At 44.4% G+C, this 15,945-nt stretch overlaps 1 protein-coding gene across 1 annotated transcript in view; it reads right to left on the bottom strand.

Annotated features, from left to right (window-relative positions):
- Window positions 1-7,854, bottom strand: part of brsk2b (BR serine/threonine kinase 2b) — a gene marked incomplete at both ends in the record, with an annotated part of 124,648 nt that extends 116,794 nt beyond the window's left edge. Inside the window, one exon of the mRNA XM_084060679.1 lies at window positions 7,764-7,854. Coding sequence (XP_083916805.1) covers window positions 7,764-7,854 — 91 coding nt within the window. The remainder of the gene's footprint in view (window positions 1-7,763) is intronic.
- Between the last annotated feature and the right edge of the window lie 8,091 nt (window positions 7,855-15,945).

The following is a 15,945-nucleotide window of genomic DNA, read 5'->3' as shown; positions in this document are numbered from 1 at the left end:
CATGTCTTTTGTTAAGAAGCACGAAGAAGAGTTCGTTCCTCCCAATGCTATAGGTAGGGAAAGGGACTCCAGAATAGGTGGTTTGAGCATGCTGGGCAGGAGACCAGATCAGAGGGAGAAAGAAGAGAGGTAGAGACGTCCTTCAAATGTTAATTTCCCCACTGCCTCACTCACACTTGGGCAGCTGAAAATGCTGACTCAGGGGAAAAGTCAAGATTGCTTTTGGAATGGGATGAGAGGGGGGAGAGAGAGAGACAGAGAGAGTGAGGAAGAGAGAGAAGGAGGGGGGATTTATGCTCAATTTCATTAAGTTTTTGGCCGAGGGATGAGGCCTGCGGCACCATAAGAAGCTTATCTGGAGCCATAACCCATTGCTGTTTGATTACTAGCCATTGATTGAGGCATTAAATTGCCCCCTGTTTGAATATGGCTGCCTGTAAAGTGGGTAGAAAGGCTGTGGACTATAGCACACCTGCCAGGAGGGAGAATTAGGTCATGGTAATGGACAATGTCGCCAGAAGAAGTTCGGAGTAGGACCCCGCATCCTCAGGCTGCTGTACTACAACAGCTCAGTTGAAGGCGTTCTATCAGGCTGTGTTACGGCCTGGTATGGAAACTGTACTGCCCGAGAAAAGAAAAACCTACAGCGAGTTGTGCAGAGCACATAATGGGAGGAAAGCTTTTTTGTGCTCTTCCTCGTGGACCTACCTACGATTCTTTACTTTTTTCTCGCACCTTAACCCCTTAAAGCCTGAGGTTTAGATTCTACAAAATATCTTTTTTGTTTTTGAAAAAACTTATGCTGCTATGTCAGTGTTTCTGAAACTTTTTCATGTCAAGGACCCCAAAATGTATATGTATTTGGCCACAGACCCCCATCTAAAAGGTCTGATTATCGTTGTCATCGTCAGAAATAGTGACACATTTTAGACATTGGCTGCTAAATGGATTATCTGGACGATTATTTGACTGAAAGGCGAAGGCCGGTTAGTTTGAATGAGTTTTAGTGCAAAATAAATGCAAAATGAATCCTGTTGCACTCACTTCGTTTCAAGTGGGATATGGTCAATAAAGTATATTTTTATGAGGATAGGTCAATTGTGAGTAGATAAGCTTGTTGACAGATTTTGAAGCTTTAATGTGTTGTGTTTTTCACAAGACAATCATCTTCTGTGAAGCAATAAGCAATTAGCAATTTCACCACCACAGCAGAATCCAAAGCAGGCTTGTTCCGATTGGTGATTTAATCGTATATCACAGATAGAAGGGAAAATGCCGATTAGTGTTTTCCTACGCAAATATTCAGGCCATTAATTAAGATGTTATGAAAACGCTCTTTAATGTGCAACCTACCGTCTACTCGCAGAGCCCTGCAGCACGAGCATTGAGGGCAGAGATATTAGTTTATCGTCTCCTTTGCATCTCCGTTCTCCATAATATGTGTGCACTTAGAGGAGACATTGATATTAAATCGACCATTTTATGTTTATGTTTAATTGATTTCACAGACCTCCGTGCAATAACATAAATCCTTTAGTAAAAGACGACCAAAACTAATTTTGTCCAATAATGGTCTTTTATTAAGCTCTCTCAATAAGAGTGACTCAAGTGGTGATTATCATAATTCCTCTAACCTTGTACATGGTAAATCATTACTGTATATATGACAGCCCCCACGGTGCCCCCTTGCCGATTTTTAATGGCTACAGATCACAATAGGAAAATAGCAAGTATCGCCCAAGTATGTCCCTTCAGGGGCTCCGTAATTTCTGCTTGCATTCCGTCGTCACTCGCTGAACAAGACATAGTTCAGTGAGTGTTAAGAAAGACGTTGAAGCAAATGCACAATGCAACTTGTAGGCTAAGGATTCCACACAGCACCAACATGTAGTTAAAAGGTTGGCATTAGAAAATGTTTTACTCTGATAGAAGCGGGGGATCACTGTGCACGGACAGGACGGACATGACAATTAACAAGCTGTTCCTGCAAATATTGCAGGAGGTGATTAACAAGCTCCCTGCCACATTATTGGCTGACGATCAATTCAGGACACAAGCTGGAAGGAGAGGAGAGGAGAGGAGAGGACTGCATAATCTTTGGTCTGGGGACTAGCTTGTGACCTGGCTAGTCTGGACTTCTCCAGGCTTCTTAGCTAGGAGCATGCTAACTACACGTTAACATTCTCAGCGTTAATTTATCCATTTGTAACACTAAAGAACATGAGTCACAAACCAACAAGTGTGTGTGTGTGTGTGTGGGGGGGGGGGGGGGGGGGGGTACGTACGTACGTACGTATCTGTGTGTGTGTGTGTGTGTGTGTGTGTGTGTGTGTGTGTGTGTGTGTGTGTGTGTGTGTGTGTGTGTGTGTGTCAAAAAGAGAATAGTGAGAGAAGTATTATTGACTCTAGTTAATTGAATCTCACTTTCAGCATTCTCAGCACGCTGAGCAGCAGACTTGATAAACAGCCTTTGTTCTTTCCTGCCTCCCACAATATCAAAGATACTTTGTATCTGATGAGGGGTAAAATGCTTTTTCTCTGTGTTCTTGCGTCATTCATTCGTTTAGCACTTCTGAGAGAGACCCCTGTGTTTTCAGGCTGCTTTCATCCTCGCTAATGCCAGTGGTAATGAACCTCACACCGTATGGGAAAGACTGTAAGCGTGTGGTTGCGTGCTTACAGCGCACACACACACACACACACACACACACACACTCTTCCAGGTCCATATGGTTACATTTGTACAGTATGTATACTCACAAGAGTTACAAATGGATATATTATCACCAAATATTTAGCTACACATTTTTGCTACACAGTAAAGTCTTCAGTGCAAAATGTATCCATTTGTAACTGTAGAAGTTTTACCATCAACTTTTGTACAGTTACAAATACATTATGTAAATAAATGAGTTAACACTAGATTTTAACAAAAGGTCACTGCATTTTGCATTTAATTGTACATGCTTTACGGTTGTCAAAGAGTTGCAATATAATACAATATAGTGTAGCTGTCATAAAAGATATCTAAATGATAGTTTCTCCTTACAGCCTATCTGCTGAAGCCCTTTTTGGGATGCTGATAGCGGAATATAGCAGGCAGCATGGCGAGGAAGCAGGCCGCTGCTGCTACCGCAGAGAAACAGACAGAGAAAGACAGACAGACAGGGAGACAGACAAGGAGACAGACAGGGAGACAGGGAGATAGACAGACAGACAGACAGACAGACAGACAAACAAGAAACTGCTCCTTCAACTACAGATGGATTAACTCTGTTAAATCAGCTGCACAGTTGAAATAGAGAGTGAAGGCGAAAGGTGTGATGAAGGACAGGATGGAATGTGGTGAGAGAGAGAGAGAGAGAGAGAGAGAGAGAGAGAGAGAGAGATGCTTTATAATAAGATACAACATTTTTCTTTTGTCATGCCAATGAGGCACAAACAAAAAGTACTGATGGGGGGGTAAGAAAGAGACAAACGGAGAAAAGCGAGGAATAGGTCTATAACACACATGCATACCTCCAACAAACTAGCCTCAGAACAGGCCAGAGCATTCTTACGGTTACCATGGAAACCAACTCCTCAGTAGGGGAGGGTATAGAGAGCGGGGGGTGTACACTAGAGAAAGAGGGAAATTAAAACGAGAGAGAACAGTATCCACGCAAGCCATTATTTATCTTAACCCCCTACTGTCTGGAGAAGAGAAGAGAAGAGAAGAGAAGAGAAGAGAAGAGAAGAGGAGAGGAGAGGAGAGGAGAGGAGAGGAGAGGAGAGGAGAGGAGAGGAGAGGAGAGGAGAGGAGAGGAGAGGAGAGGAGAGGAGAGGAGAGGAGAGGAGAGGAGAGGAGAGGAGAGGAGAGGAGAGGAGAGAAGAGAAGAGAAGAGAAGAGAAGAGGAGAGGAGAGGAGAGGAGAGGAGAGGAGAGGAGAGGAGAGGAGAGGAGAGGAGAGGAGAGGAGAGAAGAGGGTTTTCCTCAAATTCAGCTGTTACAGCAAATAAAATTTACCGTACAATAGTACATACATGGAGAGGCTAGACACTAAACACTGCTGTAATAATGTATGAGTGGATTTTTGCATACAGTAAGTGTTCTGGGCTCAGACCATCACAACTAATCCATTTTTGTATGCTGCAGAATTCCCCAGAGCCTTCTGCTGACTCTGTTTTGGGTTTTTTGTCATAGGAGTTAGTGCCTGTGGCCCACCAAGGGCTATGCAGCGTGCAACATGCAGACCACCCCACTCACAGAGGAACAAGCAGCATTAATTAAACTACGCTGCTGTAATGAACACATTATATCAACAGTTCACACCCGATACAGTAGAAAATGTGAAAGCATGCGTGTGTGTATGCACATACTCAAGAGACATGTACTCTCTCTCACACACACACACACACACACACACACACACACACACACACACACACACACACACACACACACACACACACACACACACACACACACACACACACACACACACACACACACACACACACACACACACACACACAGTACATATGCCCCTGCACAAACACAAGCATACAGTACAAACCCAATCACACACACATACACACAGGGAGTGCAGTGGCAACGTTACCACCTGCAACCTGCTGATAATGAGGCTGTATTGGAGGAACCTGGAGTCAGCCATCTGGGCAGGGATTCTACCCCTCCCCCCTCTGCTACGCTGAGCCCCCCACACACACAGCCACACACTCTATTGGGGTCCAGGGACCACACAGTATTTAGGATGCTCGTCGTCAATAACATGACACTCTCATTATAGCACCACAGGGAGAGACGCGCACACACACACACACACACACACACACACACACACACACACACACACACACACACACACACACACACACACACACACACACACACACACACACACACACACACACACACACACACACACACACACACACCTGCCATTGGAGGATATGGGCAAATTGAAAGGATGATGTCATCCTGTGTGAGCGGGGCAGAGAGAGAGAGAGAGAGAGAGAGAGTGTTAACCTCCATCATAGGACATTAGCCTATACAGTTCTTGCATCATCCACCTTGGGTAAATTATTCTATCTATGTGTTACCTAAGGCAAGCCCAGTAGCTTTAGTACATTAAATACGAGTGTGCTGTGCAACGACCAATGAGGCTGATTCTGGTTCAATGTAAGCAAACCAAAGCACAAAGGCAAGTCAGCAGCACACCAATGTATAACAGCCCTGACAAACGCAACGCTTGCATCAGAGGATGGGGAAAGCCGAGGGGACGGGAGGGCATGGGAGAGAAAAAAAAAAGAGAGAGAAAAGGGGGATTATGAAAGGCTTGGCGGGCCACTGGAGGAGGACGGCAAAAATAACGTACGTCCATTGTCGTCATGTGGACGGGGAGGAGGGGGGGGACCATGACAGCCAGTCCTCGCACTGCTGTTGGTAGACACTTTGAAAGAGTGTGAGCTGAATGGGATGCTGGAGCGAGGGAAGCCCGTGATGGAGGGAAGATGAAAAAAATGAAGGCTTTTTTGGGGGCTGGGCTACGCGGTTCGGTTCATGTTTATTCAGACACAGACTACTTCAGAAATTATAGAGGATGAAGTGTCCGCCCGCTTAAAAAAAAGAATACAGCGAGAATAATTGCGTCGGCGAGGGAGGGAGGTTCTAATTGGGTCTCTGCAGTCCTCCAATCAGAACAGATGTGTGTTAATTTAACCTAACCCATGCAGGTAATTGAGTCTATCAGCTTCTCCTCAGGCCAATCAGAGGAGGGGGTGGGGGTCCCCTCTCATTCTGCATGCAAATAAACATCATATATAGAAATAAACACACACACACATCAAAGACATACAGATAGTCAGACATGTGCACGTTGCATACATATCCATAAACTAGATACACAAACACGTCATACCCTAACACCACACAGACAACCTCACAAACAAATAGGCAACACACACACACACACACACACACACACACACACACACACACACACACACACACACACACACACACACACACACACACACACACACACACACACGCACACACGCACACACGCACACACGCACACACGCGCGCACGCGCACACAAACACGCACGCACACAAGCCTGTAGTGTTATCCTTCCTGAGCCAGTGGAGGAGGTGATGACGTATGGGCTTCCCTCCATGTACTGTATTGTAGCCTACTATGCAACGCAGCACTGAAGCTTTCAACACAATGATAACAGCTATCAACAGCTCAATGCACACACACACACACACACACGCACACACACAAACAAACGTGTTTGTGCACACACAAACATACACATACTCTCAGTTTTCCGCGGTCTATATCACTCTCTTCTTTCCCTCTTACACACATTCACAAAGGCATTAAGCACTTCAAGGCTCTGCTCAGTTTCAGGAGGAGCGGTGAGACAGGTATAGCCAGGCTATAGGCCAGCAGCCTGGGGGATGACCATCACACCGGGCAGTGTGGTGGTGGTGATGGGTGGGTGTCTGTCAGATCTAAGAAGGTCTCTCTGCACTGCGTGCCAAAGTGCCCGTGAGACTGGGGCTGTGATGCAGGGTCACTGGGCCTGAGGGCCTCTAAATGGTATTGGTCAAGAGAACATACAGATAACAGAGCACAGTGGTGGCACTACGGAGTACGGACGTATATTATGTCATACACTTTGTACTGTAGCCTACCTTACATTGTGCTGAGAGAGAGAGAGAGAGAGAGAGAGAGAGAGAGAGAGAGAGAGACTGGAATGGAACATGTCAGTGTATTTGCTAAGAAGAAACAATGACTGTGGGACTTGTACATTGGTGTTGGGACTGCTGTCACTGCTGGGACCAGCATTAGCCCAGATAGCAGCCGTAGTGCAGCAGCAGCATCATCATCGCTATGCCCTGCCTAGTTTTGCAGAGATCGGCCAATCTGGTGTTACAGCACAAGTAGCGACCTATCGAATTGTGGGACTCCAGATGTCGCTGTTTTAGCTCTATCAGGCAAATTCGGGCTTTACTATGGCACAAAAGGTGAGAGGATGGCACGTCACCTGAGAAGACATTTGGATATATTCCTGGTGGCATCTGTGGGGGAAAAGGCTGACATGTTTTATAATTCAGTCAGATACGGACGAAAATGTCTCTCTTTTCTGTCATTCTTTTTTTCAAACGGGAGGGGCGGCATCTTATCTTAATTAGCCTACATAGTAGATTGTAGATGCGATGGCCAAACTACGGGGTTAACCCCATGCAAAAGCATCACTCCACTGGAATCACACAATTCGACAGGTCACCACATTTGGTGTAACACAAGAGTGGGCCGTGTGTCACAGTAGATGGATGCAACAGAAAAGAATCAGGCACCGCAGAGATGAAGCAAAAAAAAAAAAAAAAAGAATCACAAGACGCCAACATTACAGATCCATTATCTAGCGTCTCTCTGCCTGACAACAGGGATTAAAGGGACATGATCATCATAGCAGCAGCATGTCATATCACACCATCCTCTGCTGCTGCAGCCTCACCGAACCCGCAGCATCCCCACACACACATACATAACATAACCCGTCCACCAGTGCGTTTCTTGTAACGATCATACGACAAAACCCCGCATTGAGACATTATGACCATGCAATGTGGTTAAATCCATGACAAAGTAGCAGCTCAGACAGTGATGATGTACGGTGATGATGGTCCGCGGACCCCCGGCGGAGCTTGGAGGACACAGCATCTTATAACAGTGTAGCTTACTAACCTGTCTGTCCTTTCCCCAGCGTCTTCTCCAGGCGGTACGGTCCCACATAGTTGGCGTAATGACCGCCGTTGTCCTTGCCGGACGATGACATGTTTAGCGCGTATAACGGTCGAGCCAATAACTTAAAATGGGATCAAAACGCCGCGTTTAGCACGGCAAGAACAGCCCCGTTATTCCTCCTCAAGAAGAGTCGGTGCTCCTCGATCGGCGTCTCTCCCTCCGTCCGTTGTCGGTGTGTGAAGCCGCCGTTCCCTCTCTCTGCACGCCTTCTCCCGATCCCTCGGTCTGGTCTGGTCTTCCAAACCCTGGTTCGTAGCTCAAAGTGCCTCTTTGAATGTGGTTAACATGGTGTTCTTCTTTGCGTCCGCCCGCGGTTGCAGCACGAGCACGGTTCGGTTGGTGGAGAGGCGAGGAGAGGAGAGGCGCACAGCAGCCCGTCGGGCCAAATCTGATGGGACAGCATTTACTGCTGACTGACGCTCCTCCAACCAATACGGGGGCATCTGGTACTTTTTTGCCTTGCGGTTGGCTGCCAGGCACAGTTTTTCTCTGCTCCCAGGCTGAGGCACGCACGCACTCACGCACCGACCGTGACACACACATGCACACGCACAGACACTTTTACCATTTATTTATGTCCACATAAAAGAGAAACATACAGGGACACAAATATTATTATAGGTGCAGTAAGGTTACATTCACAAAATCATGGCATATCCATATGTCTTCAATGATACAACTAGAAAAAGTGCTCCTCGGAGCACAGGTCTCCGCCAGGTCGGGTAGGTTATTGTGGGCCAGCAAGGTTCGGAATTCGCCAATCAGGATGGAAATATGGAATATGAAAAATCGGACGGATCCGTCTTGATCACTTGACTATAGAGATAATGTGTACGGATTTGCGAGTAATATATATTTTTTTCAAAAATCGGCCTCCTGGTGGCGCTATAATAGGGCAATGTTAAAAGGGTGGCATTTAGTTCCTCAACGTAGTTCAAATTTGTGTGCAAAGTTTTACCGCAATCGTACGCTGCGTTCATGATTCGTGGCATTTTGTTCCAAATGGGCCACTGCTGCAAACTTTAGATGTCAATCTTAGCCAATCAGGATGGAATATGAAAAATCAAACAGATCTGTCTTGATCACATGACTATAGAGATCATGTGTATAGAGACACACGGGCGACTACAAATTCACGGCCACTATTGAGACAGCGCACACACTCGAGGTACGGGAGAACAATGTACTACAGCTGTCAATGCAAATAGAAGAGGATATGAGAGTTAGCCTACTTTTAAAATAATCCTACATGAACTGGAGACGATACAGATTTGAATAAAAATATGTTTCCAAATGTATGGAGTGTCTTTGTCAACATATCTTCTTGTTTTCTCAATAGTTGATGTGTTTCACATTTAATTTGCCACTTGAATGAGTTACCCTTAACACAGCAGAGGGGAGACGGCAGAAAGAAGTAGTCGCATTTCAGTGACATCACTGTCTTTACAAGCGCCGACTTTGAAGAGGGGAATTCTCTTTCCAATCCCGACTGACTTTGTTCATACATATATATTTTGAACATGTCATAGGCTTATATTAATTTTCTACCTACCGCAGAGCTCCGACGGTACATGAAAAATGGGTTTACCCTTTACCGTTTGCCCTAAAGACACACCTTCAGGAGGCTGCAATTCGAAAATGGCCCCTGTCCAAGTCTTAATCTACCCCAAGTCCTAACCTACCCCCCCCCCCCCCCCCCTTTTTCTTTTCTTGTACATATTTTTCACTCTTCATACCAGTAACCTGTAAGCTGATTGTATGACGTTCTGTATAGTAGTGTGTATATCTGTCTGTCTCTTATATGTCATCATGATTTGTGTGCATGGGGATCTCATCTTAAACAAGCTCAGTGCTTAATGAGTCTTCCAGTTTAGTAGACCTTGTATTGTGAATTTGTACTTCCATGTACTGTTGTTCTCATGTCTTACTAAATAAAGTACATCAATCAATCAATCAAACCGTTGTTGTATTAACTTGCCTGAATGCAGTTGGGGAAATAACCCAACTAAATGGAGGAGTGACATATCCTGACATTTTCAACTACTTGTGAATTCTCCAGGTTAGTATTAATATACAATTAGTCTTGCAAGATGCTGTTTGGATAATTGTCCAAAATAAATAGTCTAAAAAAAATGATACAAGAGAGACACAAACGTATCTGGGTATTGAAAATACGACCACTTAAACTTTAGATTTCCGATTCTAGCACTTTTGACACACTGATGGAGTATATTATAGTATATTGTGGGTTGTATATTGAGATGGCAGATATGTCACTTTAAAAAGGACAAATCAAACAAATGGGACACTTTATTAGAACACAAAAAAAATCGCTGCAGCCTCAGTAGTCAACCAGTGAAATTACGGTATTTTACGATGCCTCTCATATGGATTGCATTGACAGCTGCAGTACATCGTTCTCCCGAACCTCGAGTGGGTGTGCTGTCTCAATAGTGGCTGTGATTTTGTAGGCGGCCGTGTATCTCTATCGGTTTGTGTGAAATTTGGATAAAATCTGAAGGAGTACTATAAAGAAAATGTTTTACATAAAGACTTTATGTAAAAGTGTCCTCCTGGTGGCGCTATTCACATGTTTCCTAGGCTGTGTTTTCCACTTCCTGTCGATTTCATTGGATATCATTGGTCATCTGACCAGTTTCATTGGATTTCATTGGATCAAATCGACAGGAAGTGGAAAACACACAGCCTAGGAAACAGGTGAATAAAATGCAAATGTGAAAAATGCAGGGCAAAGGTTTTTCCTTGGCCTCTAGGGAGTGTGCATACAAAGTTTTACACAAATCAGTGCAGTTATAGGTAAAAACACAAATCTGCCTGTTATAGTGCCACCATGAGGCTGATTTGAAAATGTTCAAGTGGCATTTCTTCCTCGGCCTAGTGGGAATGTGCGAGCAAAGTGTTTGAAAAAATTTGAATAATTTAGATTTTTTTTTTGATACAAATCTTCTCTTCTGGGGGTCCCTGGCACAAAACATTTTCAGATGGGGAGTCCGTGGCCAAATATCTAGCATTTTGGGGGTCCTTGGCACGAAAACGTTTGAGAACTACTGGTTTAGAAGGCATTTGGTCATAATGGGTTAACCAAGCCTTTGTTGTAGGACCTTCATTGAAAGCCTCATTGGTTTGGCATTGCCAATGTAAAACAGAGAACACATTTACGTAGGATCTTCGTTGTGGCTAGTAGAACTAGATTGAGGTAAAACGGAAGGGTCTGGAGTCTGAACATGATATATGAGGAACAAGTTATCATGAAAGTCATAGCCAACCAAAGTCAACCCCTTTTTTATCGAATTTGAATTATTGCCCCCAGGAAAGAATTTTTTAATTCCTAGACTCAGATTGCGATAGGAACAAAGCATATTTTATTCCCCATACTATTAGTCTATTAGGAGCAGCATGATGTAAGTGTTTGCAACTAAGTTGTAATATTTTACTGTCTTTGCTCTGAGGGAAATGGTGATTATGTTGATGCTGTTGATGATGATATCGATGACTGGTGGGAGGAATCAACAGGCGTTTTTCTGTCAGTTTATGTATTTATGTGCTACCACAAATGCAACAAAATGTAATACATAAGTATGGTAACGGCATCTTACAGATCTTTACAGCATGGCCAAAAGGGAGCCGAAAACATAATTTTCGGCTCAGACCTTTGGCATACTTAACACATGAATCTATCCCCTAAGGTATTCCCATGGCAAACAATAACTTTTAAATGAATGCTGCAATACTACCCCTAGTACAAAAAGTATTTGCAAGGACAATGTTGGTGTATCTAAAGGCCCTGATACACCAAGCGGACTTGTCTTGATTAATACAGACTATGTTGGGAGACTCAAACAATCCCACCATCATAGGCCGTCATTTGGTGCTGATCAGTCCAGCAGTTTGCGAAATTAGCTCCAGACAGACAGACAGACAAATACGCACGCATGCACGCACACGCGCGCACACACACACACACACACACACACACACACACACACACACACACAGCCATAGAGAGTCACACCATAAAATCACATACAGTATATACAGTATGCCTATGCCTAGTACAGTTGACGCAATGGCACGCATAATCCCTGCAATGTAATATTCTGCCTCTTACACAGACATGCATAGCTGCTGTGGGCACCCCCTCACCCTTGTCCCATTAAAGTTTAAATTGGTCTCGTTGTGAATAAAAGAGTGCTCCAAAAGAAAGCGATTGGCATGACTTCTGCTGAAGAGCAGCAATCCATTGATCAGTACAGTGTTTATAAAGACTGCATCTGCACTGCCCTTGTAGACAGTTTGATACAGTACCAGGCGTCGGTCCCTGATTGGTCACTCAGCTCAGCTGTCGTTTAAACCCATGGGCTCATAAGGCAGCTGACCAATCAATGCAAGTTAAAGTGCTACCATGCGCTGAATTGGCACCACACGACATGGACAAAAAACTAAAAGCTGCAGATAATAATTTAATACAACTGAATTGAATTGAAAATGTAACACAGTCAAATCAACTCAAAGAAGAGATGTGCTAATTAAATAATCTAAAAAGCATTTAAGGCTAGCCTACCATAAAATCATATGGACCAATTTTAGACATGGCCATTCTCAAAAACCTGAGCCATATGTGCAGTGCCAGTCCAGGCCACACAGGGGCCCCAGGTACATGAAAATAAACAAAGCTTAGACAAGATTAACATATTTTGTGATAAATTACTTCAACTGTTTGCTGCTGCATTTCTATCTATAATATGGTAGTATTGCTGCCAGTAAGGGTTCGATCTGTATATGGTTCCATGGGCAGCATGGATGAGGAGGCCCTTGTTTGGTGTATTAAGTGATACTGAAGGCTTTCATGGAAATGTAAAACCACTGACTTGCTTAGCATGAGAAAGACTGACACTGCATGTGTCATGACAGTTGAGCACACCAGAAATCAAGTGTTTGCAAGCTAGGGGGGGGGAGTAGGGGGGAACTAGCAATCTTTAATAATACATAGTCTTATTCAATAGAGTCTAATGTATTATTATATTAGTGTATTGTCTATTGAATAGACAATACACTAATACAATTCATTGTATAATGTGTCTTGGTTGCCAACTTTCTACCTGGCTAACACAAAACATATCCAATTTCGTTTTATCAAGACAGTTATTTAAATTTGAAATGATTATTTAATATTGTAGAATCCCGGGGGTGTGCATTGGAGAGAGGATATTATTGTTCTATTATTGTTATTATTCGTTATTGGGAATGTATTATGGGGATTAATGTGTCATGTAATCTTTTGTGATCCTTCACTGATGTTTGTATGCGAGCACAGGTGCAGGGTCAAAGATTTCTCCAAATAACGGTGGCCAATAACAAGTTGCGCCACACGTTCTACAGCTGACGGACATCCAGGACGAGTACATCATCAGAGTGGATCTACTAACTACGATGGGGAGACATGGTGGACATACAGTACCATGGGCCCACCTAGGCTCAGCCACAATAGCTCTTCATCACCTCAGCAAAGGAGCAAATATAATGTCAGCATTCCACCTCAGAGACACAGCAGGCAAAAGTCTCACGACTGCCAGCCAAGACACTGTCTCAGCAAACTATACCCAGAGTGCTATGACAGTCAAGAAAGTCCAATCCACCCTGGTTCTGCACAAAATTAGCTGTGGAGTCTCTGTCCATTCAGCCATGGTTACTGCCCCTAGCCAAAAGAGCCGCAGCAGAGCAGAAGGTGTGTGGAGGAATGGAGCACATGCACCGGTGGCTCGCCAGAAGCCGGCCTATTATTCCTGCTGTGCGGAAATGGACTTCACCCCAGAGGTATTACCCCTTCCGGAAAAAAGGGGGGTGTCTCCTAAGCTTTGCAGCAAATCGACTGGGCCATGTGCTGTGTGCTAGACAAACTGTCTGTGGAGGTGTAGATGTGGTCTATTGAGAGCAGCTGGTAGGGGGCCGCAAGGTGTGTCCTCCACCTGGACCAACCACCTTACTACTAACCTCTCAACAGTGGTGGAAAAAGTACTCAAATGTTTTACTTAAGTAAAAGTATTGATACGGCAATTTAGAAATACTATATAGTTACTAATAATAGTTACAAGTAAATGTCCGTAATTCAAAATGTACTTGAGTAAAAGTACAAAAGTATTCAAAATGTACTTAAAGTACCAAAAGTAAAAGTACTAAAATGTTTGAAAATAGCCGATCTACAAACTCACAACGCGTCGCGATGCGAAAAGTATAGACAATTGGAAATACTCCAGTAAAGTAAAAGTATCTCAAAATTGTACTTAAGTACAGACCTTGAGTAAACTTTACTTTACACCACTGCATTGGACAAAGGATGGACTTCACAGCGGCCTTGGTTATTGTTTTTCTATTGATGTGTTATTATTTGTTACTGGGGATGTGTTATGGGAATTAATGTGTCATGTTGTTTTTTTGTCACCCTTTAATACATTTATGTGTGTTTGTGTTTTAACACCCTAACCTATAGGGGTAATGGCAGTAAACACGCCCCCCTCTCCCTTTTCCCATTTTAGTGAGTTGGTTTTGTGCTTGGTGCAGTGTGAACAAGTGTTCCTGGGAAAAGTCGTTGTCATGGCTACTCCATCAGATGAGGAAAACCACTGGCCATACAATAGGTTTTCAATTAGAAAGCTGAGATTTACATTTGACGTGCCCCCCAACGTACTCACTCAAGGCAACAGACTACCCTATGCAACAGGCATGTAGAAGAAAAGCACATGCGCAAATGGCACCCAGCGCAGGGGTCTGACGATTATTAAAATTGAGGTCGAGGTGACAGCAGAGGATGAGAGGATTTCACTGCGCAGTGGGCTCTCCCCCATTGGACTTCTCTCAAGGTCTAGCACAGGGGCTCTCCAACGTTTTTTCAGGCCAAGGACCCCTTAGCTGAGAGAGAGATGAAGCAGGGACCCCCACTACATATTGTATAAAATTGTGTTGCAGATTAAACTTGTTCATAGATTTCATAGATAGTTGGATTCATGCTAATGTGTATTTTCAGATATACCTTCTAAACCCTCAATATTTAGTCAACTTGCCCGTTGGCTCGGTACTTGGACTGCTTTTTTCCCCTCTACACACCAACTCTCCGAAAATAATCTACAATCTACAATCCACACGTGAGGCGTTGTGAGCTTGTAGATCTGCTATTTTCGGCTAATGTTCCCCCATCACCCAAAGATTTGGCGGACCCCCTGTAGTAACTCTGAGGACCAACTAGGGGTCCCGGACCCCCTGTTGAAGACCACTGGTCTAGCAAATATAAACAGCCTGTTGGCTGTTGTAGTGAAAGTGGTGTGTTTTGAGACTAATGCAGGAATGAAACTAAGTGTATAATTAAAGTGTAAGCATACTTTATTTTGTTTTCTCATCAAACAGGTTGCACATTTACATCAACTTTTCTGTTTTTTCATGTTACTTGTGCGATTTCAACTGTCATAAGCGGCTAAAATCCATTTTTTTATAATCCATTGTGTGTGTGCGTATGCGTTTACAGTATGTGGGTGGACGGGTGGGTGGGTGGTTGTACACGGGCGGGGGTGGGTGGGTGGGGGGTGTTAAACATGTTACACACTGGGGCACTTTCACTTGATTAAACCAGCGGTTGGTCCCCTCACTCCGTGGTGACGAGGACCATCTATCTGTATGCCGACAACAAAAGGATTTGACCTAGGCCCCCGCTCTGCTGTGGCAGATGGGGCCCCCCAACCTCTCTCTTCTCCCCTCCTCCTCCCCTCTCTCCCCTACTCCCCCCTGACACTCCCTCGCTTCCCCCGTTCCCTAACAAAGAAAAGGGAGAAAGGGTATACCGCTGTCGTGCTGGGGGACCCGGTTGATCGCAAGAGGGGCTTCATGGCAGAAAGTACTTCCTGATAATTAATGTTGCCTCCCCTCATCTTCATCATCATCGATAGGGTGTCGCCGTGTAGCGGGTGGTGACCTCAAACCGAAATCAATCACACGCTTTCACTTAAATTGATGTCACTGTCATCCGTCCCAACACGGCAGCCAGCCAGCCAGCCAGCCAGCTAGCTAGCATGATATGCCCCCATTGATTGGCTGAGGGGCTGAGGCTGTTTGA

Source organism: Gymnoscopelus microlampas (assembly GCF_963454915.1).
Source record: "Gymnoscopelus microlampas genome assembly, chromosome: 1".
NCBI classification, from domain to species: Eukaryota; Metazoa; Chordata; class Actinopteri; order Myctophiformes; family Myctophidae; genus Gymnoscopelus; species Gymnoscopelus microlampas.
Note: the sequence above shows the minus strand (reverse complement) of the source record. Positions and strands in the feature narration are given on the sequence as shown.